This window comes from Chiloscyllium punctatum, chromosome 5 (genome assembly GCF_047496795.1).
Source record: "Chiloscyllium punctatum isolate Juve2018m chromosome 5, sChiPun1.3, whole genome shotgun sequence".
Lineage (NCBI taxonomy): Eukaryota > Metazoa > Chordata > Chondrichthyes > Orectolobiformes > Hemiscylliidae > Chiloscyllium > Chiloscyllium punctatum.
In genome coordinates, this window is record NC_092743.1 from 116011592 (window position 1) to 116037379 (window position 25788).

Here is a 25788-nt window from a genome sequence, read left to right on the forward strand (position 1 = left end):
CTAAAGCCTGTCCAACCGCTATAAAATATGGATCAGGACTCTGCCTGATGACTGTAATTGTTTCTATTACTTAGTATGTATTTTTATATTGATTATGGGGACTTCTTGATCATCCAGAATATTTGATCAACCAGCACATTCCTGGTCCCATAGGTGCTGGCTAATAAAAGGTTTGCTGTAATTGAAACTCCTCATACCATTATGGTAATCTATATATTTTTCATAAATTAAAAAGACAATAAATTACTGTTCCACTCTAACATGCTTCTGAATTTTTCCCAAAATCCTTCACTTCCTGCTGTAGTTTGGGGCTCTAGTTGAACCTGTTTTATAGACAGGTTTAATGAGACTTCCACAATTTTATACTTTTATTGATAAATACTAAGACGCCATACACATCATTAACTGTGGTCTCAACCCCTCCTGCCACCTTCAATTATTTATATACATCGAGCTTTCTCTACTCCTGCACCCATTAGAATTTAATCCTTTGTAATGTCCATGATCACTGTACTAAACTGAATCACTTCAAAATACTCTGTATTCAACTTCATCCGCCACCTGTCCAACCATCCCATTGACTTCTCAAGTCCTTTTAGTTATGCACTACTCTCCATCCAATTTAAGTTTTCATATAAACTTTCATATCCACTGAAAATTGTAAAACTGTGTCCGGTATATTAAGAGCTAGATATTAACGTATATCAGATCACTGAGGAAATCTATACCCCCATCCAGAGAAATAACTGTTCATCACTAATCTTGGATTCCTGTCATTCTTGTCAATTTCATATCCTGATGAAGCAACAGCACTCCAAAAGCTTGTGATTTCAAATAAACCTGTTGGACTACAATCTGGTGTGGTATGACTTCTGACCTTGTCCACTCCAGTCCAACACATATACCGGACACATCATATCCAAGTTTACATTAATGCTTCAATTCAATGAGCTCTCACTAATTGGGGAGCGCACCATACACCTTCTGCAGTAAACAGATATTCTCCCACTGTCTTCCAGCCAATGTCACCAGGGATGAGGTCTGCAGTGGTGGCTCAACACGACCCTTTATCCCCTCCAAACACTCCCCTCTCGGACCTCTAGCCCTCCTCTAAGACTCCCTTCCCCAACATTCTCCTCTCCCGTCTCTTGACACTTTGGGAGAGGATTAAGGAGAGACGTGTGTGATCCCCCCTCTGCCCTCACTTACCACCGAGACTCCCCTTCTCTGACATTCTCCCGTATTCTCCCCACCTCCTCTCCCACCGTTACCCTCTCCTTACCCCTCCCCCCCTCTCTCCCCACTATCACCACCTCACCCTTCCCCCCCCCCCATCACCACCACCCTCCTCCCCCCCCCCCCCTCTCCCCACTATCACCACCGCCCTCCTCCCCCGCCCCCCCCCCCCCCTTTCACCTGTCGCGGTTCCGAACCGTCTCGCTCGAGCTGTCGCCCAACGCAACATTTTCTGTCCGGAAATGAGCGCCAACGGTCCGTATCCCAGAACAACCGGAAAGGTGCAACGGTCAAAGTGGGCCGGGATCACATAGGGGAGGGGGGGGGGGGAGGTAGGGGAAGGGGGGGGGGAGGAGGGGGTGTAAGGGGAAATGGGTGGGAGGGGGAGTGGGAGGGGAGGAGAATGGGTGGGAGGGGGAGTGGGAGGGGAGGAGAATGGGTGGGAGGGGGAGTGGGAGGGGAGGAGAATGGGTGGGGGGAGGAGAATGGGTGGGAGGGGGAGTGGGAGGGGAGGAGAATGGGTGGGAGGGGGAATGGGTGGGAGGGGGAGTGGGAGGGGAGGGGAGTGCATGGGGGCGGAGGGAGAGGGGAGTGCATGGGGGGGAAGGGGGAGTGCGTGGGGGGGGAAGGGGGAGTGCGTGGGGGGGGAAGGGGGAGTGCGTGGGGGGGAAGGGGGAGTGGGTGGGGGGGGAAGGGGGAGTGGGTGGGGGGGGAAGGGGGAGTGGGTGGGGGGGGAAGGGGGAGTGGGTGGGGGGGGAAGGGGGAGTGGGTGGGGGGGGAAGGGGGAGTGGGTGGGGGGGGAAGGGGGAGTGGGTGGGGGGTGGAGGGGGAGTGGGTGGGGGGTGGAGGGGGAGTGGGTGGGGGGTGGAGGGGGGGGGGGGGGGGGGGGGGGGGGGGGAGGGGGGGGGGAGGGGGGGTGGGGGGGGTGGAGGGGGGGAGTGGGTGGGGGGTGGAGGGGGAGTGGGTGGGGGGGTGGAGGGGGAGTGGGTGGGGGGTGGGAGGGGGAGTGGGTGGGGGGTGGAGGGGGAGTGGGTGGGGGGTGGAGGGGGGGGGGGGGGGAGGAGGGGGAGTGGGGGGGGTGGAGGGGGGAAGGGGGAGTGGGTGGAGGGGGGAAGGGGGAGTGGGTGGAGGGGGGAAGGGGGAGTGGGTGGGGGGGGAAGGGGGAGTGGGGGGGGAAGGGGGAGTGGGTGGGGGGGGAAGGGGGAGTGGGTGGAGGGGGGAAGGGGGAGTGGGTGGAGGGGGGAAGGGGGAGTGGGTGGAGGGGGGAAGGGGGAGTGGGTGGGGGGGGAAGGGGGAGTGGGTGGGGGGGGAAGGGGGAGTGGGTGGGGGGGGAAGGGGGAGTGGGTGGGGGGGGAAGGGGGAGTGGGTGGGGGGGGAAGGGGGAGTGGGTGGGGGGGGAAGGGGGAGTGGGTGGGGGGGGAAGGGGGAGTGGGTGGGGGGGGAAGGGGGAGTGGGTGGGGGGGGAAGGGGGAGTGGGTGGGGGGGGAAGGGGGAGTGGGTGGGGGGGGAAGGGGGAGTGGGTGGGGGGGGAAGGGGGAGTGGGTGGGGGGGGAAGGGGGAGTGGGTGGGGGGGGGGAGGGGGAGTGGGGGGGGGAAGGGGGAGTGGGGGGGGGAAGGGGGAGTGGGGGGGGGAAGGGGGAGTGGGGGGGGAAGGGGGAGTGGGGGGGGAAGGGGGAGTGGGTGGGGGGTGGAGGGGGGAAGGGGGAGTGGGTGGAGGGGGGAAGGGGGAGTGGGTAGAGGGGGAAGGGGGAGGAGGGGAGGGGGAAGGGGGAGGAGGGAAGGGGGAGGAGGGGAGAGGAGGGGAGGGGAGGGGAAGGGGGGGGAGGGGAAGGGGGAGGAGGGGAGGGGAAGGGGGAGGAGGGGAGGGGAAGTGGGGGAGGGGGGGGAAGGGAGTGGGTGGAGGGGGGACTGGGTGGGTGGGGGGAGGGGGCAAGTGGGGGGTGGTGGGAGTGGGGGTGAGGGGAGTGGGGGGTGAGGAGAGTGGGGGTGGGGGGTGAGGGGTGGGGGGTGAGGGGTGGGGGGTGAGGGGTGGGGGGGTGGGGGGTGAGGGGTGGGGGGGGTGGGGGGTGAGGGGAGTGGGGGGTGAGGGGAGTGGGGGTGGGGGGTGGGGGGGTGAGGGGGGTGGGGGGGAGAAGGGGGAGGGGGAAGAAGGGGGAGGGGGGAGTGAGAGTAGCGGGTTGGTATGTGGGGGAAACGAGGCGAGCGGGAATGGGGGGGGGGAGGAGACTGAGGACGAGAGCGGAATTGGGGGGGGGACTGACGACGAGAGCGGAATTGGGGGGGGGGGCTGAGGACGAGAGCGGAATTGGGGGGGGGGACTGAGGACGAGAGCGGAATGGGTGGGGGGGGATAGAGAACAAGAGCGGGATGGATGGGCTGAGGAGAGTGGGGTTGGGGGGAGCAAGGAGGAGAACAGGGAGAGGAGAATGAGGATGGGGTAGGGGATTTGAGGAGAGGAAGGAGGGCGGGGTAGGAAGGAGGGCGGGGTAGGAAGGAGGGCGGGGTAGGGAGGAGGACAGTGTCAAAATGAGGAGGGCAAAGGAGCTACCTGACGAAGGAGCACTGTTCAGAAAGCTTGTACTTCCAAATAGACCTGTTGGACCATAACCTGATGTTGAGAGATATTTAACTTTGTCCACCCCAGTCCAACACCAGCACCTACACAACATGGCTCCATCCTTCCTCCAAGTCACTAACAGTTTGCAAAGATGATTTGGAGATGCCAGTGTTGGACTGGGGTGTACAAATGTTAAAAATTACACAACATCAGGTTATAATCCCACAGGTTTAACTGGAGGCACTAGCTTTTGGAGCGCTGCTCCTTCATCCTGTGACTGTGGAGTACACAATTGTAAGACACAGAATTTATAGCAAAAGTTTTAGTTTGCAAAGATACACTGACAAGTTAAATATAATGTGGCAAAATATTTAGTGGTTCGTGTTGGAAGGGAGAATACAGCGTTATTTAAATGTCAAATAAACTCCAGAAAGCAACAACAAAAATGGACTTGGTGTACTTGTGCACAAAACGCAGAAAGCTCACACACAGAAGCAGCAAATAATCAGAAAGGCTAAAGGAAAGTTGGCATGTATTTCAAGGAGGTTGAAGTATAAGAGTAGGGAAGTCTTACTGCAATTGTACAAGGTGCTGGTGAGACCACATCTGGAGTTCTAGGAGCAGTTTTGGGTCTTTAATTAGGGGAAGATATTTCATTGGAGGTAGATAAAAGAGGGTTCACTAGAATGGTTCCTGGGTGAGGAGTTTGTCTTACGCCTGAAAGCTAAACAGGTTGGAACTCTATTCATTGGAGTTTAGAAGAATGAAAGGTGATCTCATTGAAACGTATCAGATTTTTAAGGGGCTTGCCAAGGTAAATGCGGAGAGGATGTTTCCCCTTGTGGGAGAGTCTAGTACAGCAGGGCATAGTCTCTGAATAAAGGAGCACCAATTTAAGACTGATGAGGAGGAAATTCTTCTGGCTGCAGAGAGCCGTGGAGGCAGAATCCTTGCGTATATTTAAGCTTGAGATAGATTCTTATCAGTAGGGGAAGCATGAATTTTTGGGAAAATGCAGGAAAATGGACATGAGGAATGTTGGGTGAAAGTGGGCACTGCAGTTGCTGGAGATTTCGGTCAAAGAGTGCGGTGCTAGAAAAGCACAGCAGGTTAGGCAGCATCTGAAGAGCAAGAGAGTTGCACTTTGAGCATAAACTCTTCTTCATGGATCAACCATGATCCTATTGAATGATAGAACAGCTTGTAGGGCTGAATGGCCTACTCCTGTTCCTATTTCTTATGAGGTTGGGGTGGGTGAGAGGATGAGGGGAGGGAGGTGATGGCGGGATGATTTCTGCACATTTAAACCAAGGACTCAGTTCCAGCACGCTCTCCAGATCTGTGTCCTTTATTGTATACTGTCTTCTCAATGTTGTTCTTACTAAAGTGTATCACCTTGCAGTTCCACACACTAATTGCATGTGTCACATGTAATAGCCTTTTATTATTGTCATGCTGGGGAATCTTTTATATTATCATCATCACTTTCAAATGTGACAATTTAGGTTCTGGTTCCACCTAGTGGTTCGTCCTCCATTTACCAGCTACACAATGCTGCTCAAATTAATGCATGAACAGTAAAAATAAATGCGAAGAGACGATATCCACATCTACATAACATCAGGATGTTCCAAAGCATTTTACAGTCAACTTTCATTTGTTTCACATAGTTTTTGTATTTTATTGTAGAAAACATGACAGCCAATTTTCACATAGCAAATTACAACAGACAACAGTGCAGTAAGGATTGATGTTCACAGATTGATCAATATTGACCTGGACACTGGGTACTTGCCTGACTTTCTTTGGAGTAGACAAGTGGTTTATTTTATGTCCAGGGAGAAAGTGAGGACTGCGGATGCTGGAAATCAAAGTCGAAGCATGTGGTGCTGGAAAAGCACAGCCAGTCAGGCAGCATCCGAGGAGGAGAATTGACTTTGAGCGTAAGCCGTTCATCAGGAACGTCGACCCAAGGAAGAAGACTGCCTCCTTTGGTGCTTCGTTCCAAGTGTAATACATACCTTTTACTGCATACATTTAATAACAAGCATACCACCTTGGTGGTAAGGGTCTTTTGGCACAGATGTAATGTCCCTGTTGCTGGGCCAGAAGGTCCAGGTTCAATGCTGAGTCTAAGGTTCTGTCCAGTGTTAAGTGACAGAGGGTAGAGTATCGATCAGTCTTAAGAAGAAGAAGCAGCACTTGTCTTACATATTTAGGTGCAGTTTATTGTGAGATAGCTGTAGGTACAAACAATAACAACTATTTAGTTATTAGTACAATGATTAGGGGCCAGAGATGACAGATCTGTCTTTATCAAGACTTCATGCTAAACTGACTGATTCACAACCTAAAGACTGCATATACAGTCATTACTTTAGTTGGAGCTCAATTTCAAGATTGAATCATTCAGAATCAGTAGAGTACACCACAATTCTTACATTTGTTTTTGGAGAAGATTTCATGCCATGTGGCAGCGTTGTGTATCTGAGATACCACTGAATCTCTCAACCCACAGAAGTGTTAAACAAATCCAACTTAATAATCGTGTAAGGACTATATATACGATTTGAAATATCGACTGTAAAATGGAAGATTGCAAAGATTGAACTTTTTAAAATTTCAAGCAAAATAAGAACTGTGTGGTGCTTGTTTATTGGTTCCAATTTTTGGAGAAGCTGAATTTGACACTTAAGTGAGATTAGCTGCACCAGGTGCTTTCAAATTGAAAAAAAAAACCTGTCCAAAGACAAGATTCTTAGGGAAGTAATTTTTCTTAAAGGATTTAAAAATACATTCCTTCCATGAGCAAGAACTCATGTAGAAATGACAAAGTTGTAACTGCAAGATAGGCCACAGAAATGCTGCTGATGACGACAAATTAAAACTCTTTGTCCATCTGGGCTGCTAATCCAGTAACTTCATGCCACTGCCTCCTCATCTGTGTTAGACTATGTTTCTGTGTTCTCTTAACAGCTCACAGAAGCCTGCAGCGGATCTCAAACAACAGAGTATTTAAAACAGTCAGGAAACAATAGATCGACATGCATGCCAAATCCCCAAAATTTTAACAAGGGGCTGAGGTTTTTTGAATAACTGATTTTACAAAGTGAATCATTGAAAGCAGAGTTTGGGGGTTGCTTATAGGGTAGTCAAAAGAATAGGTAAAGTAAATGATCAAACAAACATCCCAGATCACTGAAAAAAAACGATACGTCACATCGATACGTTGAAGCTTTATCATTGTTGGGGTCATAGAGTTCTACGGCACAGCAATAGACCCTTCTGTCCAATTTGTCCATGCCAACAAGAGTTCCGAAATTAATCTAATCCCATTTGCCAGCATTTGGTATATATTCTTCCAAATACTTCTTATTCACGTACTTATCCAAATATCTCTAACGTTCATCCGCCATCTTCTCTGGCAGTTCATTCCACATTCAAACCATTCAGTAAAAAAAATTGCCCCTTATGTCTTTTTTAATCATTCTCCTCTCACCTTAAAAGTATGTCCCCGGTCTTGAAATCCCCAACCAGACCAAAAAAACACTTGCCATTCACCTTATTTATTCTCCTCATGATTTTATAAACCTCTATAACGTCCGACACTCCAGTGGAAAAAGTCCCAGCCTCTCCTTCTAACTCAAACCCTCCATTCCTGATAACATCCTGGTAAATCTTTTCTGAACCCTCTATAGTTTAATAATATCCTTCATATAACGGGGTGACCAGAACTCAGTACTCCAGAAGAGGCCTCGCCAACATCCTGTACAAACCTCAAATGACTTTGCATTTCAATACTCAAATGTCTGAGCAATAAAGGCAAGCATGCTAAATGCCTTCTTAACCACCCTGTCTACATGAGACACAAACTTCAAAGAATTATGAATACGAACCCCCACTGTCTTTGTTCTATAGCACTAACCGAGGCCCTAACTTTAATTGGGTAAGCCCTGCCCTTGTTTGTTTTACCAAAATGCAAGACCTCACATTTACCCAAATTAAACTTCATCCGCCACTCCTCAGCCCATTGACTCAATTGATCAAGATCTCTTTGTAATCTTAGATGCTCTTTTACACTATCCACTATACCACAAATTTTGGTGTGATCCACAACCTTACTGACCCATGCCTTCTAAATTGTCATCTAAATCATTTACATAAATAACAAACAAAAGTAGACTAGCAACAATCCCTGTGGAACACCACCAGTCCAGGCCACCAGTCCCATAAACAACTCTCCACCACCACGTTCAATCTCCTGCCATTAAGCTAATTTTATATCCAATTGGCAAGCTCACCCTGAATCCCATGTGATCTAACCTTACTAATCATCTATCCTGCACAAATGTTGTCAAAGGGTTTACTAAAGTCCAAGTAAACAACTTCCACTGCTCTGTCCGCATCAATTTTCTTGGTTACTTCCTCAAATGATTCAATCAAATTTGTGAGACACAATTTCCTTCACAGAAAACCATGCTATTCCTAATCATTCCTTGCCTCTCCAAGTGCATATAAATTCTGTCTTTCAGAATTATCTCTAACAACTTACCCATCACCAAAGTCAGACTCATGTCTATAGTTCCCAGCGTCTCCTTATATCCCTTCTTACATAAAGACACATTAGCCACTCTCCAGTCATTCAGCACCTTACCCATTGTTATAGATAACCCAAATATTTCTGCAAGGGCCCCCACAATTTCCTCCCTAACCTCTCACAATGTCCTGAGATACTCTAGATCAGGTCCTGCAGATATATCTACTTTTATATTTTTGAAGACCTCCAGGACGTCCTCTTCTGTAATGTGAAATGTTTTCAAAACATCATTTATTTTGAGTTCTCTAGCCTTTACTTCTTTCTCTACAGTAAAAACTGACATGAAATATTTATATCTCTCCCATCTCCTCAGGTTCTTTGATCATTAAGGGGCTCAAAACCTTGTCGAGTTGGTCTCTTCCTTTTAATATTTTTGTGGAATCTCTTTATATTATCCTTAACCTTATCTGCCAAGGCTATTACACATCACCTCTTAGCCTTCCTGTTCTCCCTCTTCAGGCTGTCCCAACACTTATACTCCTTGGATGCTGCCTGAACTGCTGTGCTCTTCCAGCACCACTAATCCAGAATCTGGTTTCCAGCATCTGCAGTCATTGTTTTTAACCAACACCTATACTGTTCAACAGATTCAATTGAACCCAATTGTCAATATATAATTCTTTTTCATTCTCGACTAGAGTCTCAATATCTTTATTCATCCACTGTTCTCTAATCCTACCAGTTTTATCTTTCATTCCAACAAGAACATAATTACACTGAACTCTCATTATCACACTTTTGAAAGCCTCCCACTTATCCAAAGTCCTTTTACCTGTGAACGGTCTACTCCGATCAACATTTGAAAGATTTTCTTATACCATTAAAATTTGCCTTACTCCTATTAAAACCTTTTAAAGTTTATGGAAGGCTTCTCCTTTTCCATAACTATTTTAAAATTAATAGAATTATGATCCTTAGCCTCAAAGTGTTCCCCTATCACTTCAGTCACTTGCCCTGCCTTAATACCCAAGAAAAGGTTAAGTTTTGCTCCTTCTCTAGTAGGAACATTATATATTGATATAGAACATTTTCTTGAATGAATTTAATGAATTCTTCACCATGTAAACCTTTTACACTATGATAGCCCCTATTAATCTTTGGAAAATTAAAATCACCTATTATAACATTATTATTCTTACATATATCTGAGGTCTCTCTACATATTTGTTCCTCAATTTCCTTCCGAGTATTGGAGGGCCTACAGTACAATCTCATCAAGGTAATCATTTTTCTTATTTCTAATTTCAACTCTTTTTCACTGGATGATTGTTTTTAGAAATATCTTCTCTAGTTATAGCTGTACTGTTTTCCTTCATTGAAAACACCATTCCCCTTGTCCTTTTCCACCCTTTCTATCCTTCCTATAACATCTAAAACCCCCAGAACATTGAGCTACTAGGCCTGTCCATCCCTCAGCCATGTTTCTGCAATAGTTAAGAAGTCCCAATCCCATGTTCCCAAACATGCCAGCAGCCTTACCCGTAAGACCCCTTGCATTCAAATAAATGCAGTGGTTAGCACTGCTGCCTCACAGCGCCTGAGACCCGGGTTCAATTCCCGCCTCAGGCGACTGACTGTGTGGAGTGTGGGCGGCACGGTGGCACAGTGGTTAGCACTGCTGCCTCACAGCGCCTGAGACCCGGGTTCAATTCCCGCCTCAGGCGACTGACTGTGTGGAGTTTGCACGTTCTCCCAGTGTCTGCGTGGGTTTCCTCCGGGTGCTCCGGTTTCCTCCCACAGTCCAAAGATGTGCAGGCCAGGTGAATTGGCCATGCTAAATTGCCCATAGTGTTAGGTAAGGGGTAAATGTAGATGTAGGGGTATGGGTGGGTTACGCTTCGGCGGGGCGGTGTGGACTTGTTGGGCCGAACGGCCTGTTTCCACACTGTAAGTAATCTAATTCTTCAGGAGTTACCTCATTCTCTGACTTGCTCTTATTTGTCTTTTCCAATCAAATGTTTATTTTTCGCATTAAGAACCATCCTCATCTAGCTTTCCATTTATCTGACTGATCCTTCTATGTAATCACTTCTCTAAATCTATTAGGCATCTAAATCTGTATCTCATATGCCCTCAATGACGTCAAGCACTTAGAACAACCAGGTCTGTTTAGGAAATTACAGTCAGCTAATTTGGTTATAAGCATTGCAAACAGTGCATTTGTAAAGGCATAAGCAGCCTACTTAGGGTATACAGTATGGTAAAGACAAGTGCTGCCAAGCATAGCAAACATACAAGCATTCATGGAATTCAAACTCCTAAATGTAAACAGGAAACTATTAGTTTTTTTGAGAATACATGGGTTTTATCTCTTTTGTACCAGATTTAAGCACTGTAGCTGCTCTACTGAAAGACTAAAAAGGCAAATTAGTGTGGTCAAGGCAGTGCCAGACAGAAGTTAAAAGCTATGTTTATAAATGAACCAATGCTGACCAAATTAAATTTCACTCAGCCCCTTATGGTGGCTATTGATGCTCATGATTCCGTTACAATAGGAGTATCAGCCATAGCGAAGCCAGTAGGATAATTTTCTTGAAAACTAAATTTACACTGGAAGACACACTCTATGGTGAAAAAAGAAATCCTAAAGGTTGCTCCTGACTCTTAATCATTTTAAAGTATATATCTATCGTGGCTACAGAGAGATGTTGATGTATACTGATCATGAGTCTTTATATAAAAAAAACAAAAAAATCAGAATACCAGACTATTTTGATGGAGTTTGCTATTACAGCCTTATCATTGTTTTCACTACCGTGTGAAATATCTTTACAATATAATCACCAAAGCTTTATGAAGAATGTAACTTTGTTTGAAAGCCCTAAGTAACTAAGAAAGGTATCAGATAATTGTGTAGGTTATACATAAACAGTAAAGAAAAATGACTGTATGAATGTATCTTTATATATATATATATATATAGTCCACATGCTACAATGAAATGTATTTTTAAAATTGTTCCATTTTTCCAAGAGTGAAGGTGTTACAAAGTTGCTTTTATTTAATATTGCTTGGAAGACTTAAGTGTTGATGGATTGTTGAGAAAGGAATTGATTTCAAGTTTTGTGGACAAAATGGTTTCTTTAAAAGAGGCAAATAAAGTTCATGGAGGAGATTTTCTTTTGAAAAAACAAGACTTCAGAGAAATTGCATGATTCACGATAATTTACTTACTTTGCTGTAGATGCTGCTGGGAACAGGTTTTGAATAGTGAATGTTTTTAGGAGAGTTTTAAATGAAAACAGAGCCAAAAAAAGTCAGCAGGTCTGGCATCATCTGTGGAGGGGGAAAACAGAGTTAACATTTTGAAGCCAGTATGGCTTTTCTTTGGAATTGGAAAACTTATGAAGACAAGTCATACTGGACTTGAAATGTTAACTCAATTTCTTCCTTCACAGATGACGTTAGACCTGCAGAATGTCTGCAGAGCCTCCCTTTCTATTTCAAATTTCCAGCATCTGTTATATTTTGCTTTGATTTGGGATTCTTGTTCCATTCAGATATGTTGGAGAAAAGTCTGCTAAGAAAACGGAGTTTGAGGCTCAGGCTGATTTGGAGGAAAGCTTGTTATAAAAACCCTCTGCATTGGTTCAGGGCGAAACCAATATGTTTTCTTGAAACAGCAATTGAACAAACATCCCATGACTATTTCCTGAGCAAGCTGTAACTGCAAAGCTTCAGAGTCAACCATACATGATTAAAGACGATCATGTACCATTACGTGACAGAAACAGGCACTAAAACATCTTATGCCTATGCCCTCAAAAATAATCCATTCATTTGATTGTTTTATTTTTCAGAAGGCCTATCTCTGTCGAGGAATCCATTTATTTCTTTCTCATTTCTTCAACTATTTGTGTGTTTTGGCAATATTTAGAGGGTTAAGAATTTATACTTCTATATTACTGGCTGTGTATATTAACCACTTATTACATCTTTTGAATAAGTTTTGTTTTCATAATAAATCCATAATTGTGTTTATTAAGAAACCTGATCAACAGATTTCTGTGCATAAATACCTTAATGATAAAAAGATTTAATTGATCATCTTAGTAACTGGAAAATGTACTTTTACGTTACAACCCATGGAGTCGTGAATCCAAAGCCATAACATTTTACTGTTTTCTATTATCACTAGTAAGAGTTCACTGTACAACTTTGGCTGTCACTCTGCAAACAGTTTTAATATGCATTTCTTTTGCAATTAAAGTATTTGACATTTCTGTACTAAAACACCTGTAGCATGTCATTGCCATTCAAGCACTAAACTGTTTTTATTCACTCTCCTTTGAACTGGTCTCTGCATTTTAGACTTGATGAAGGCCTTCCAACTAAACAGAAGCTGTACTAGTTACTTGCGCAGGACAAAATTCCTAAGCATTTTGTATTTGATGTTTTTTACATGGAAAGAGGAACCTTATATATTAGCTTAAATGTTCAGTAATTTCAAATTGGTCCTTATGTCCACCAACACATACAAAGATCAGGAGAAAATGAAGACTGCGATGCTGGAGATCAGAATCAAAAAGTGTGGTGCTGGAAAAGCACAGTCGGTCAGGCAGTATTCGAGGAGCAGGAGAGTCGACGTTTCTAACATAAGCTGATGAAGAGCATTCCTGATTAAGAGCTTATGCTCGAAACATCAACTCCCCCGCTCCTCAGATGCTGTCTGACTAACTGTGCTTTTCTAACATGACACTTTTTGATATACAGAGATCAATCTTGTAATCTATGGATGAAAGAACATGTTGAAGTTGCAATATCGCAATAAATTGTTCAGTACCATGGTACTCACATGGTACTGCTTCACCTTTCTAATTTATGATTCCAAATTTGTAGTTCTTTGCTCTCCTCCCAGCAGCTTAGGAATGACATGTTCCTCTAACTTAGAGAAGTTTGTTTTGTATAAAAAAATGACACCACCATCTTTTCAGAGAGAAAAACAGTTTGTTAGCATACCATACACTTCTGGGTCAATGTCCAATAGAAAAATGCTTTCTTGAACTCAGAACTTTCTTTATTCTCGGTTTTGACCTGTTCAATTTCACTTTTAAGTTTCAAAATATTATTAGCTCTGAAAAACATATCTATTTTATTTATGTACAAAATAAGTGATTCTCAAGCTCTTTCAAATGTTCCAAGCCTAATATATTTGTATAGGTTCAACCATACTGCCAATTTGCAAATTCCACAGTAACACAATAGACAGTTTATTGAAGTTATCAGTGATACAGATTCCCATGTATACAGATTCCCATGTATACAGGTCTGAGGACAATGAAATTCATATGAACATTCATAATGAAATAACGAATCAATTAATTTAAGTAGGAACGACTCACCCTGATTCTGGATTAGTGGTGCTGGAAGAGCACAGCAGTTCAGGCAGCATCCAAGGACCACCAAAATCGACGTTTCGGGCAAAAGCCCTTCATCAGGAATAAAGGCAGTGAGCCTGAAGCGTGGAGAGATAAGCTAGAGGAGGGTGAGGGGTGGGGAGAGAGTAGCATAGAGTACAATGGGTGAGTGGGGGAGGAGATGAAAGTGATAGGTCAGGGAGGAGAGGGTGGAGTAGATAGGTGGAAAAGGAGCTAGGCAGGTCGGACAAGTCAAGGGGACAGTGCTGAGCTGGAAGTTTTAAACTAGGATGAGGTGGGGGAAGGGGAAATGAGGTGCAATTCTGCTCTCCTTCCTATGGGAAGGCTGTTGCAAAACTTGAAAAGGTTCAGAAAAGATTTACAAGGATGTAGCCAGGGTTGGAGAGTTTGAGCTATAGTGAGAGGCTGAATAGACTGGGGCTGCTTTCCCTGGAGTGTCGGAGGCTGAGGGGTGACTTTACAGAGGTTTATAAAATCATGAGGGGCATAGATAGGGTAAATAAATGATGTCTTCTCCCTGGGATGTGGGAGGGCATAGGTTTAAGGTGAAAGGGAAAACATTTAAGGGCAACTTTTTCACACAGAGGGTGGTGAGTGTATAGAATGAGCCGCCATAAACAGTGCTGGAGACTGCTACGATTACAACATTCAAAAGACATCTGGTTGGGTATATAAATAGGAAGGGCTTCAAGAGATATGGGCCAAGTGATAGTAAATGGGACTAGATTAATTTAGGATATCTGGTCGGCATGAAGTCGTTGAAGTGAAGGGTCTGTTTCCTTGCTGTACATCTCTATGAGTCTATGATAAGCTTCCTCTTGTCCTCATCGTCCATCCAATTAACCTCTGTATTTATATTTCTGCCACTTCCAGGTGGATATCACCACCACATTCCTGTTTCTCCTTCCCTTTCAACATTCCAAAATAACTTACCACTGTGATCCATTCCTCAGTTACTCCCAACTATTAGCCTTTTCCTTTCTTTGTTATATCACACATATGACTAAATCATTTATCATAGATGGAGAAAATAAGACGTTAAATCATTGGAGCTCACTGAAAAGTATATTCAGAAAAGCTATGTAAAAAAAGGTCTTTAACTCCTACTCACCACTTTGTATTAGACATTTGTCCAGCAGTGTGATTACTTTCCCTTGAATTCTATGGGTCTTGCCAAAATGTAGAAATTTCTGAATTTTCAATCACATTGCAATAGGAGTGTGAAATCCAGATACATCATGTCAAGAGGTTGGTGGCTGAAGTGAAAGTATCTGATTAAAGGAAGCCCTAGCATAGAAAAAAATAGTTAGACTGAGGTACTATCTCTGGAGAACCATAGAAATGTACAGTACTGTGCAGAACTGGATCTCTCAACCTATTATGTTTGCGTCAGCGATTTGTTAAAGTCAACCTTGAAGGTAGCAAGACAGGTAAATAGGGTAGTTAAGGCAATATACAAGACATTTGGCTTTATCGGATGTGGCATAAATGTTGGAAGCGTACAGGACTTTAGGCCACAGCTGGAGTACAATGTGCTGCTCTGGGCACCATACTATAGGAAGTTTGTGATTGCACTGGAGGGGGTGCAGATGGATGGAACAGTTTAGTGGTAAAAAGAGACTTGATAAGGTCAGGACGCTTTCTTTAAAGCAGAAGGCAGCTGAGAGGGGACCAGATTGAGATGAATAAGGTCATGAGGGACCTGGCCAAGTTGGATATGGGAATTTGGAATATACTGCCTGGGAGGGTAGTTGAGGCAGGAAACCACGCAACCTTTAAAAAGTACTTGGATGAGCACTTGAAATGTCATAACATGCAAGGAGATGGGCCAAATGCTGGGAAGTGAGACCAGTGCAGATTTAGAGTAGTTTTTGTCAGACCAGATGCAATGGGAGGAATGGTGTCTTCTGTATTGTACAATTCTATGATTAAATTAATCCCACTTATCTGCTATATTCCTTTATCTTCTACTTCAAATATTGATCTACTCTTCCCTTAAATAATTCTGGAATCTCTGCCTCAAATATTTCATGACAGCACTGTGTAATCAAACGCCTTTGTAACATCTCTCTTCATTCTTATTTTAAATTGATAGCTTCTGATCACAAACAGTATAGCCAAACTTATCATTCTCTCCTTTAAAGACTTGCAGAATTATTTTAAATTTCCTTTCAGCCTTGTCTGTTCTAGTGGAAGCAGTTGCAGTGTCTCAAATCTCTCCTTAAAACTATAGCTCAGCAGGCATTAAAACAAAAGTATGGTCTGCTGCAACAAACAGAGGTAATATTAGAGAAACTCAGCAGTTCTCACAGCAACTGTGGAGAGAGTTAACAATTCAAGTCTAGTATGACTTCTTCAGAACAGTTCCATTTCACTGTCTGTGTGTTCCATTTTACAGTACAAGAATCAAGATTAACCTATTCCTTGTTTACCTTCAATACAATATTTGACATAACGTTTCATCTGCCACCAGTTTGTTGACTTATTTCCCCAATTGGGCGTTAGCGAGCTCAATGGGCTAGAAAGCTAATTTACAACGTAGTGACTCCAACAGTGCAGGTTCGATTCTTGTACTGGCTAAAGATAAGAAGAAACTGCCTTCTCAAACTCACCCAAGGTGTAGTGACCTTCAGAGGTTAAATAAACCACAAGTTGTCTTCTTTCCCAAGGTCATTACAGTTCTTTGTTGGTGAAATGCTTCACTTTCATATTATTAACCACTTTGAGCACAATGCTTTCCTGGCTCATGCGTAAATCATACATAGATAAGTTGCCATTTAGCTCATCTTGTCTTACCATCCAAACTGAAGTGTAATACTGCACTTCTTACTTTCTCAGTCCGTAATCCTGTACTGGTTATGGATTGCTCTGGTAAGGGAAAATGTATCTAAAATTTCTAAGTCAATCAATTTTAGATCCTTCAGCTACCTCAGTTCCAAAGAAAGAATAAAACAGCCAAATCAATCTTTGCTCACAGCTTTACTTCTGAGTTCTGTAAAAACCATAAATCTCCTTCTTACCCGAGGAGTAATTACATTTTTATGGTTTGAATTACATGAGCACAATTACAGTATAATTCACCTCCTTTTATACACTAAGCTTTTAAATACCACTCTACCTATTTGATGTTCCTACCTTCAGGGATCTCTGGACATGCACTTGCTGGTCACACTTTTCTGCATTACCGCTCTGAATTCCATTTACCAAGTCTGTCAAAATCTTTTTGCAGTCCATAATTTTTGTTTTAATCAACTACACAGCCTGTTTTCATATGACCTGTGAACTGCAAATTGCTTAATTGCATCCTCTATCTAAATCATTGATATACATCATGATCAGCAGAGGACTTAGCAATGAACCCTTTGGAAAACCACTGGAAACAACTTTAGTGACAAAACAAAAGGATGTGAACTTGCTATCTAACACAACTATTTAAGGATATTTGCGACTTTCCCTGGGAAAATTAAAAACACATGGGACCTAATTAGCTTGCTATGTCGGCCACATCAAAAGCCTTGCTAGAATCCATACAACGTGAACGAGTTACCTCCTCAAAAATAAAATCCAAGTCAATCAGACAAGACCAACCGTTAACAAATTGTGCCTTTCCAGATAATTTTCCAATTTGCCAACTGCTAAGGCTAAGCTGATTGGTGTAATTACTGAGTGTATCCCTCCCATTTTAACTATCACTACACCATTAGCAGTTCATTAGTCTTCTAGCACACCTGTAAAGAGAGGATTAGAACATGGTGATCAGACCCTCTCGCTCTTTCCTTAAATATCTTTGCAGTTTTGATCCATTTCCTCTAGGCTTGATGCATATTCACTTTCATAGATATTACTAAACCCCATAGTGCTTCCTTCCTAGGGTTATTTCATATTCCTCAATTATCTCACATGAAAACTGACAAAAAAAATCTAAAACCATGCCCAAAATTGCCTCTATATCCAAATTACCTCTTGGTTTATAATTGTCCCTGTCAAGAGTGATCGTCTTGCTCACTTTAAAAACGTCACTAGGTTTTTCTAGATTTACTTGCCAATAATTTTTCAAGCCCTTTCACTGCTCTTTTAATTTCCTTTCTTTAACTTTACCCCTGCACTTCCTATACTCCAGACTTCCTTCAATATCTATTTCTTGGCATCTGATACAAGCTCCTCTTTTCGGCCTTATTCTAAAACTTTCTCCTGGCATATTTTTATCCTTTTCTTCAACAATAAATAAATGCTAAAACTTCTGATTCGCTATCACTAAAACATTCCACATTAACACTCCATTCATAAGTCCATCGTCAATCCTTAAAAAGCCTGAACTTAAAAAAAAAGCTTTGTGATCCAGTGACTGGACAACACTTACTGAACATCCGTGTGGCTGCAGAGCTTTTAGTTCCCCAGTGCTTTCCACATGGCACTGTCTCAGCCAATTATAGCTGACACACCAACTAATCAGCACCTCTTCTTCCTGCAGCATAGATTGTTGAGATGGTTTGAAATGTGGCATTGTTAACATTTATCCTGGTGTATGTAAAACATAAAATAAACATCAATAAAATCTTTCCCGAGTACATAAAAATGTGTTCAGGAAAACTGGATTTAAACTGCTGGCTATTATTTAGCTCAATATTCTGCAGGCAGACATGCTCAGGGAGAATCCATTCCAACGTAAATAGGGATTACAGACAAACAAGGCTCTGCAGAAATTAATCTCCATCTTTATTTACAGATCCATACAAAATTACAATGCCAGAATTCAATCTTTTAACAAATTATGTGAAACTCTTTGAAAAGGCCATAGTATTCATAAAACATATTACAGTATAAATAGATTTTTTTTGAATTCTTCTCAAGTGGAGATGAAGAAGGTCAACAGAAAAACATCCTGAAAATTTGAAAATTAAACAATTGATTTGGGTTGGGAAAGCAAACATTTTACACCTGGGTATGAATTAAAATATGAATGTGTCAATTTATCCCCGAGTATATTACAATTCTGGAATGATTTCTAACCTGTACCTTCTATGCACAACAGTGAAAAATTTAAAAAAAATACAGGTCTCAATTTATACAAGTGTAACAAGGTTTCCTATACAAGACAGCATTATTTCATAAGTCAATGTGAATGTCCTGTAATGGTTGGGCACCTGAGATCTTTTATCTTACTGTAAGCAGAAAATGGAGTACAAAATAAATTTGAAATGGACATTTATTATTTCAGGCTACAACTGGATCATAACAGGATTGTGTGTGTCAGTAGGGAAAATAATGCTTCAAGAACTTGCATACATTTCTGGAAAATCTGCAATTCGGCTAACAATTCACTCCCACTGAAAGGCAACATCCTCGTGTACGTGAAACAGCACTGAGATCAATAGGGTTATAATTTTATAAATTTATGCCAGGTGAGTGCATGGCTGGAAATTAGGTACATAAAAATTGACTTAGTTGACATATTTGCCAAATATGCCACTTGGCATGCGTAAAGTGTTATATTTGGCATTAATTTTCACTGCTGTATAGTCATGGGCATGCTTTTTCTGCTATTGAACCAATACAAAGTATGTAAATTTGTAAAGTCAAGCATAGCAGTAAAACACAGCAGACAGTTCACTGTATTAATGGTTAGAGCTGACTGGCAAAGCTTGACTGACCAAATAGACTATATTTGACAGATCACTGAATGAGGGCTGGGGCATTTTGTCCCACAACCATCCTGCCCATGAAAAATGTACTAACCTCCACAAACAATTGTGTATTTGCATGTAAATTAACTAGAAGTTCTTGACAATTCAAATATGTGGAAAACTTCAACACTAAGCATTAAACTCTCTTATAACCCAAGAGCAAAACAAAAGTTCTGAGATGAAAAGCCCATTTCTTATTGGATTATTAGAATAGAATTAGTTCCATCTTTTACTGGCTGAAGGATGGTTTAAAAAAAATGCCGAGAATAGGTATGAACTGTACAAATCAATTTTCCCATTGCTTCAGACTACTTTAGATTATAATGGATAATGAATACCTTTAAAATCAGCAAATTCTCACAACTCCTTTAAAAACAGCCTCAGTGCAACTGAAGTGGGTTTATGGTCTTGGTTTAAGATTGAATTACAAAGCCCTTATTCCTTCGAGGTATTAGGCATCTCATGTGTAAAACTTTGCTTCATATTAGAACTACCAATACAAATTACATTGCCATATTTTGTGATGAAGGAAGTACCTTGTTCCACAATTGTGGGGATAAGTTCACCAATGCACATAGATTAAAGATGCCCTCTTTTCCAGACACCATTATGTAATGCAAGTTATTTATGATAATAGGCAAAAATAAACTGCCGAAATGAATGAATTGAAAGACCCATGAAAAATACTGAAGTAACCAGGCGTTGCTGCTTTTTATTTTTCCATTTCTCATTTTAGTAAGAATTGTCCGATAAAAGTAGAACTACAAAACAAGGCAACAATTCAGTTAGCATGGACTTTACTCAAAACTTCTGATGACCTTTTTTCTTAAAAAAGGACCACATACCTGCTGTCCTTGTATAAAGAGGGTAAATCAAATTGATGTTTTTAGCTCAGATACAATGTGAATTAATCACATATTCCTCAATAACACCAAGCTTAAGAACTGACAGTTACCTGCCAATAAGATTTTTTTTAAAAAAAAGCACACTACTTAAGAGCCTTGCAGAGTCGAGCAGCTCACAGATAGTAGACAGTTGGTCCAAACTCATAAAAGCACTTAATGTACAGAATTCTTGCCAACCTTATGATCATGGTCTTGCTAGGTTTTAGCCACAAAGTACCTCAACAGTCAGCCAGCCTAGAAAAACCATTCCCTTAAAAACTATTATACAAATGGGTCTAACCGGTCAAAAGGGAAAAAGTGATGTACAATCATAAAAATAATCTTTTAAAAAACAGAACTGTAGAACAGAGGAGGAAGAAAAATATTGCAGTTCATGAGAGAAGCCTAGTGTTTTCTTCATTACTTCCCCACATGTACAAATCGGTTTTGTAATGGAATACTTCAAATTTGTCAAATCTAATAACTTTTGTATTTGTATTCAAATGTACATTTTACATTAAAAAAAATCCCTGGTACAAACCACAACTACATAGAAGACTTCCCAGCTGTTTATCAGTGTATCATTCATGTATATTTTATAAAGTCTGGTTTGTATATCAATATGGTAAACCTCTGCCTCTTCCTCCTATGGTTGATGTGCTAATACGCCCACTGTAGGCATGAGAATAACCTGCTCCACGCCCAGGGGATCCCCAATTCTGTCCGTGAAGATGGCCACTGGTGGCTAGGTTCTCTTGTCTGTTGGCAACATACCCATAATTCTGCAGTTTTGTGGCAAGAGGCACATTTGCACTGTTAGTACTTTCAGATAGTGCTGCTGGATTACTTCCACTGCTGCCCAGCAGGGGCAAAGCACCACGGCTGTACTCAAATCTGTGGTCTTTGTCTCCTGTAAACTGCATAGCACTGCTGCTGAGATAACTAATCCCTTCTCCATAACCTGTCACTGAGCTAGAAAAGGCATCCGAGTAACCAGAATGCAAATGTGCACTACTAGCAAGAGATGACGGAGCAGTGAATGTAGACGACACATTATCCAGAATTGAGTGACTGGGAGCATCCGCACTACCCAGGAAGGTGCCCCTTCCCCCACTGCTGCCAAGTCTGCTGGAATACCCATCATTATTGAAGTTATTAGATGAGCAGGATGTCCCAAATCCATCCCCATACTCTGTAGCGGTTCTAAGGTTACTTGCTCGATAGTCAAGAGACGTCTGTCCCAGTTCCTGGGCTTGATGATGAGCTAAAAGCTCTAAAAGGGCTGCCTTCACTCCTGCAGTTGGATCACTTGTTGAGCAAGGAATGGCACTGTGTTGCTCCTCTGTCTGAAAGTTTCCATCTGTTGAAGCAGGTGGTGGCTCTGGCGGCTCTGGTGGTCTCTGGTCTGGGGGCAGGATTCGAGGTTGTTCATGTACAGGCGACTGGTCTGGGATGCTAAGATCCGACTGTCTAGTAGAGTCATCATTGAAATCTGAAATCACATACATTAGAATTTTTAACATCATATGACGTGTATATAACTGGGACTAACTGAATAGCTGTTTCAAAGAGCAAGCACAAGCATAATGGGTCAAATAGTCTCCTGTACTTTATGACTGCGTGACTGATTTTTTGAATAAAATGTGCTTTCAAAATGTTCACTATTGAACTTATACTCAACCTTTGATTTTTGTCAGAAAGCTTTTTGGTTACTGAACAGAATAAACTATATTCCTTTTGAACATCTCACTAAAGATTCAGACACTAGTCAACACCTCCAGGAGCCATAGAGTCAAATATTCTTATAACTCTCAAGCGTGACTAAGTCAGCAAGCAGCAATTTGATCTGGTGCACTTCCAAATACAATCAAAATCATTAGGTCCAATTGCAAATTACATATATTGATGGATCTAATCAGTTTGTGTGATCCTCATCACAGAGCTAAACAGACTGCAATAAAATGCAGTTAACCAAAGAAACAGTTTGAAAAAGTTTTTGTCAGAAATCTTAAGCATTTTTCTTTTTTATTCTTTCATTGGAAGTTGGAATTACATGCAATGCTAGTATTTTTTTTCTGTTCATCTAATTACCTTTGAAAAGATGGTGGTAAGACAGCTTCTAGAATTAATGCAATCCATCTGGGGTGCTTATACTCTTAATACTACTAGGAAGGGTGTTCCAGGATTCACCACAATAGTGAGAAAAGAATGCCATAACTCCAAGTCACGATGGTGCATGGTTTAGAAGATAGCAGGGCAAAGCACCACAGCTGGACTCAAATCTGTGGTCTCAGTCTCCTATAAACTGCATAGTGGTATTCCCACATGTCTGCTGCCTTGGTCCTTCTGGGTGGTAGAGGTTTTGGATTTGGTAAGTACTGTCAAAGACTTCAGTATATTGCTGCAATGCATCTTGGAGATGGTGCACACATTTGCCACTGCATGTTGGTGGTGCAGAGTCAAACAAGCAAAAGTTGCATTGATTTTCAGCAACTGGATAGCACTGAACTGCTTGAATGTTGCAGGAATCCCACTCGTCCAGGCAAGTGAGGAGTACTCCATCATTCCTGACGTGAGTAATGTTCCCTCTGAGCCTTGCAGCCATGCACACCAATGCCATTCCTAGCATTGATTTCAACTGGTTTTGAAAGGTGCTGCCATATAGACCTCAGGACTTGTGCTTTATAGATGATGATCTAGCTTTGGGCAGTCAGGTGATAAGAGTTAAATCCCTGAAAATTGCCAGCCCTTGACATGCTCTTGTAGCCACAGTATTTATGTGGCTGGTTCAAAATGTATCTGGTCACTGATAAACTCCAGGGCATTGACACTGGAAAATCAGCATTAGCAATCCCACTGGATGACAAAGAGTGATCATGACTCTCATTTATTGGAAATAATCACTGTCTGGCACTTGAATGGTATAAACATTAGTTGCCACTCATCAGCTCTAACCTAAAGGCTGTCCAGGTCTTATTGTACTTTGACTGCTTCAGAATCTGATGGCGTGAGAGTGGTATGAGACATTCTGCAAATATCAGTGAGCATCTGCACTTCTGACCTTAACATGGAAAGGAAGTGATGAAACAGCCGAGGATGGTGGGGCCTAGGACAACACTTCTGTAGCAATGTCTTGGGAATGAATATTTGGCTTCAACAATCATTCTCCTTTGTGCCAGATATGACTGCAATATGTGGGGAATCTCTCTTGCTATCTCTGATCTTTTTGATTTCAATTTTGCCTGGGGTTCTTGATATAACACGAGGTCAAATGCCTCAATGTCAGGGGCAGGAACATTCAAGCTTTGCTATTATTCAATTGGGACACTATTGCCTGGCGGGTACAGCAATGTACTGATCTATGTGGACCAGTAAGGTGCCTCACATTACACGTTCTCATTCTGACAATAGGAATCCTACCATTTGGTCTCCACTCAAAAGTGTAAAAACTGACAAAATTCTTGAAGCTATTATTAGCAACCTCATTAAAAAATACTTATGCAAGGATTGGACGGAGTTCAGCCATGGTACTTCACAAGATCACGTGAATTTTACTGATTAATCTTGCACATTAAGAATGGGAACATGGGATAAGGATCAGGGAAAGGAGGAAAGAATAAATCTGCAGGAGGACAGGTTGTGTAAAATATGGAAGAGAACTACCACAATCATTAGTAAATTATCTAAAATGAATAAATCAAGATTGAAAAGTGGTGACATGCAGACATACCAAGTATAGCAGCAACAGGCTCAGGAGGATCAAGAGGTTCTGGTGGTTGAGCGGGTAGCTCAATTTCAGTAGCAGTGCTCTCTGCCTCTGCAACAACTTCTTTTTCTTTTGGCTGTGGTGTCTTAATCAGCTGAGCTAGTAAAACAGCAAGTGTGCTCTGGATGGCAGCCTGAGTAGCATCAGGCTCACCTTTCAGCGCTGGCTGAGTCACAGGTGGTGGGGGCTGAACTGTCAGAGATGTTGATACTTGTGGCTTCTCTACTTCTTGCTGCTGCTTAGCAGCTGCTGCCAGGACTCCAGCTGGAAGGTTAACTGTACTGAGTTGCTGCTGGGTCTCAGGATTCACTTTAATATTCAGTATTTGAGCAAGGTGTGCTAGGCTGAGACTGTTTTTGGATCTCAACAAATTCAGCAGAATTGCCAGGTCATTCTGGTTTAGTGGCTGTCCAGTGCATTTACTCCCTGCAGAACAATAAGATAAAAGCTCATTAACTCCCCAAATGAAAAAGCTCTAACAGCAATGAATTAAACCCTCACAAAAGATTAGACGTCTACAAATACGTCAAGCACTTTAGTAAATATGGCAAACAGATAATTATGGCAAAAGTTAAATATTGTAAATATAGGTATACATGACAACCATATCGGGTAATAATGCAAAGCATGTCAGGTAATTATGATAAGCACAATGGATAACAATGTTAAGTGCAATATGTAAATATGGAAACCACAATCATGGACAATAGCAAACACTGGCACTCAGAAATAGGTATTCAGCAGTAACTTACTAGTGGGAACACATTGAAAGAGGGTAACCTTTAGCCTGGTATCATGATGTACAGGATTACATGACTTTTGGGGTGGGGCGGAGGGGGGCAGTGGTGACAGTTTGAACAGCAGGGTGGACAAACACAGAATTGGGGACACATAGCCAAGTTCTAATTCTGTAATAAGGCTCTCAGAATACTGGAGACATGACTGACTTAGAAGTTACAGAATTACATGAAATCAAATAAAATATTGGATGGTTTAAATTAGTTTGGGAATGCAAATTTGATCATGCTGGTGGTGCACTGGAGGTGCAACCACTGTTGATGTACTGTGCCCAGTTCTGGTTTCCCTGTAAAAGGGAGGATTTTATTAAGCTGGGGAGGGTTCAGAGAGATTTACCAGGATTTTAGCATGAATGGAAAGTTTGAGTTATGATGAGAGGCTGGATAAACTAGGACATTTTCCGCTGGAATGCAAAAGGCTGAGAGGTGACCTTGTAAGTGTTTGTAAAGTAAAAAGGGTGAATCACAGGTGTCTTTTGCTTAGGGTGGGAGATTTCCAGAATTGACATATTTTTAAGGACATATTTTTAAAGTGAGAAGGGAAGGATTTAAAAAAAGAGTGGTGTGTGTGGGATGAACTTCCAAACATGGGTACAGTTATAACATTTAAAAGATACTTAGATAAATACATGAATAAGAAATGCTTGGAGGCATATGGTCCAAGCGCAGGCAGGTGGGACTAGTTTAGTTGGCGATCATGGTTAGCATGGCCTGATCAGACCACAGGATCTGTTTCCATGCTGTACCGATAATGGAGAACGTGCATTAAAACAGTCTTGTACATTTAATATTCCTCAGAAGAAAACATACAGGAAAATAGGGAAAGACAGAGTCAGGCAGAAACTTAACTTAGAAATGTTATATCTTGAAGAATTAAAAAATAGAATCT

General features: G+C 42.3%; 2 protein-coding genes across 6 annotated transcripts in view; both read right to left on the reverse strand.

Annotated features, from left to right (window-relative positions):
- sugct (succinyl-CoA:glutarate-CoA transferase) overlaps positions 1-1551 on the reverse strand; it is a 423980-nt gene extending 422429 nt beyond the window's left edge. For 4 of the 5 annotated variants that reach the window (XR_011960715.1, XR_011960714.1, XM_072571162.1 and 1 more), the window contains exon 1: positions 1417-1551. Coding sequence is in view for 2 of the 5 variants with exons in the window: in XM_072571162.1 (XP_072427263.1) it covers positions 1417-1465 (49 nt within the window). In the remaining 3 variants the exon portion in view is untranslated. The remainder of the gene's footprint in view (positions 1-1416) is intronic. The other variant, XM_072571163.1, reaches the window with a different exon arrangement.
- A 16912-nt stretch (positions 1552-18463) lies between these two features.
- The window catches only part of cdk13 (cyclin dependent kinase 13), a 77633-nt gene continuing 70308 nt past the window's right edge, over positions 18464-25788 (reverse strand). The window contains exons 13-14 of the mRNA XM_072571164.1: positions 24067-24528; positions 18464-21828 (exon numbers count right to left, since the gene is read on the reverse strand). Coding sequence (XP_072427265.1) covers positions 20954-21828; positions 24067-24528 — 1337 coding nt within the window. The 3' untranslated portion in view covers positions 18464-20953. The remainder of the gene's footprint in view (positions 21829-24066; positions 24529-25788) is intronic.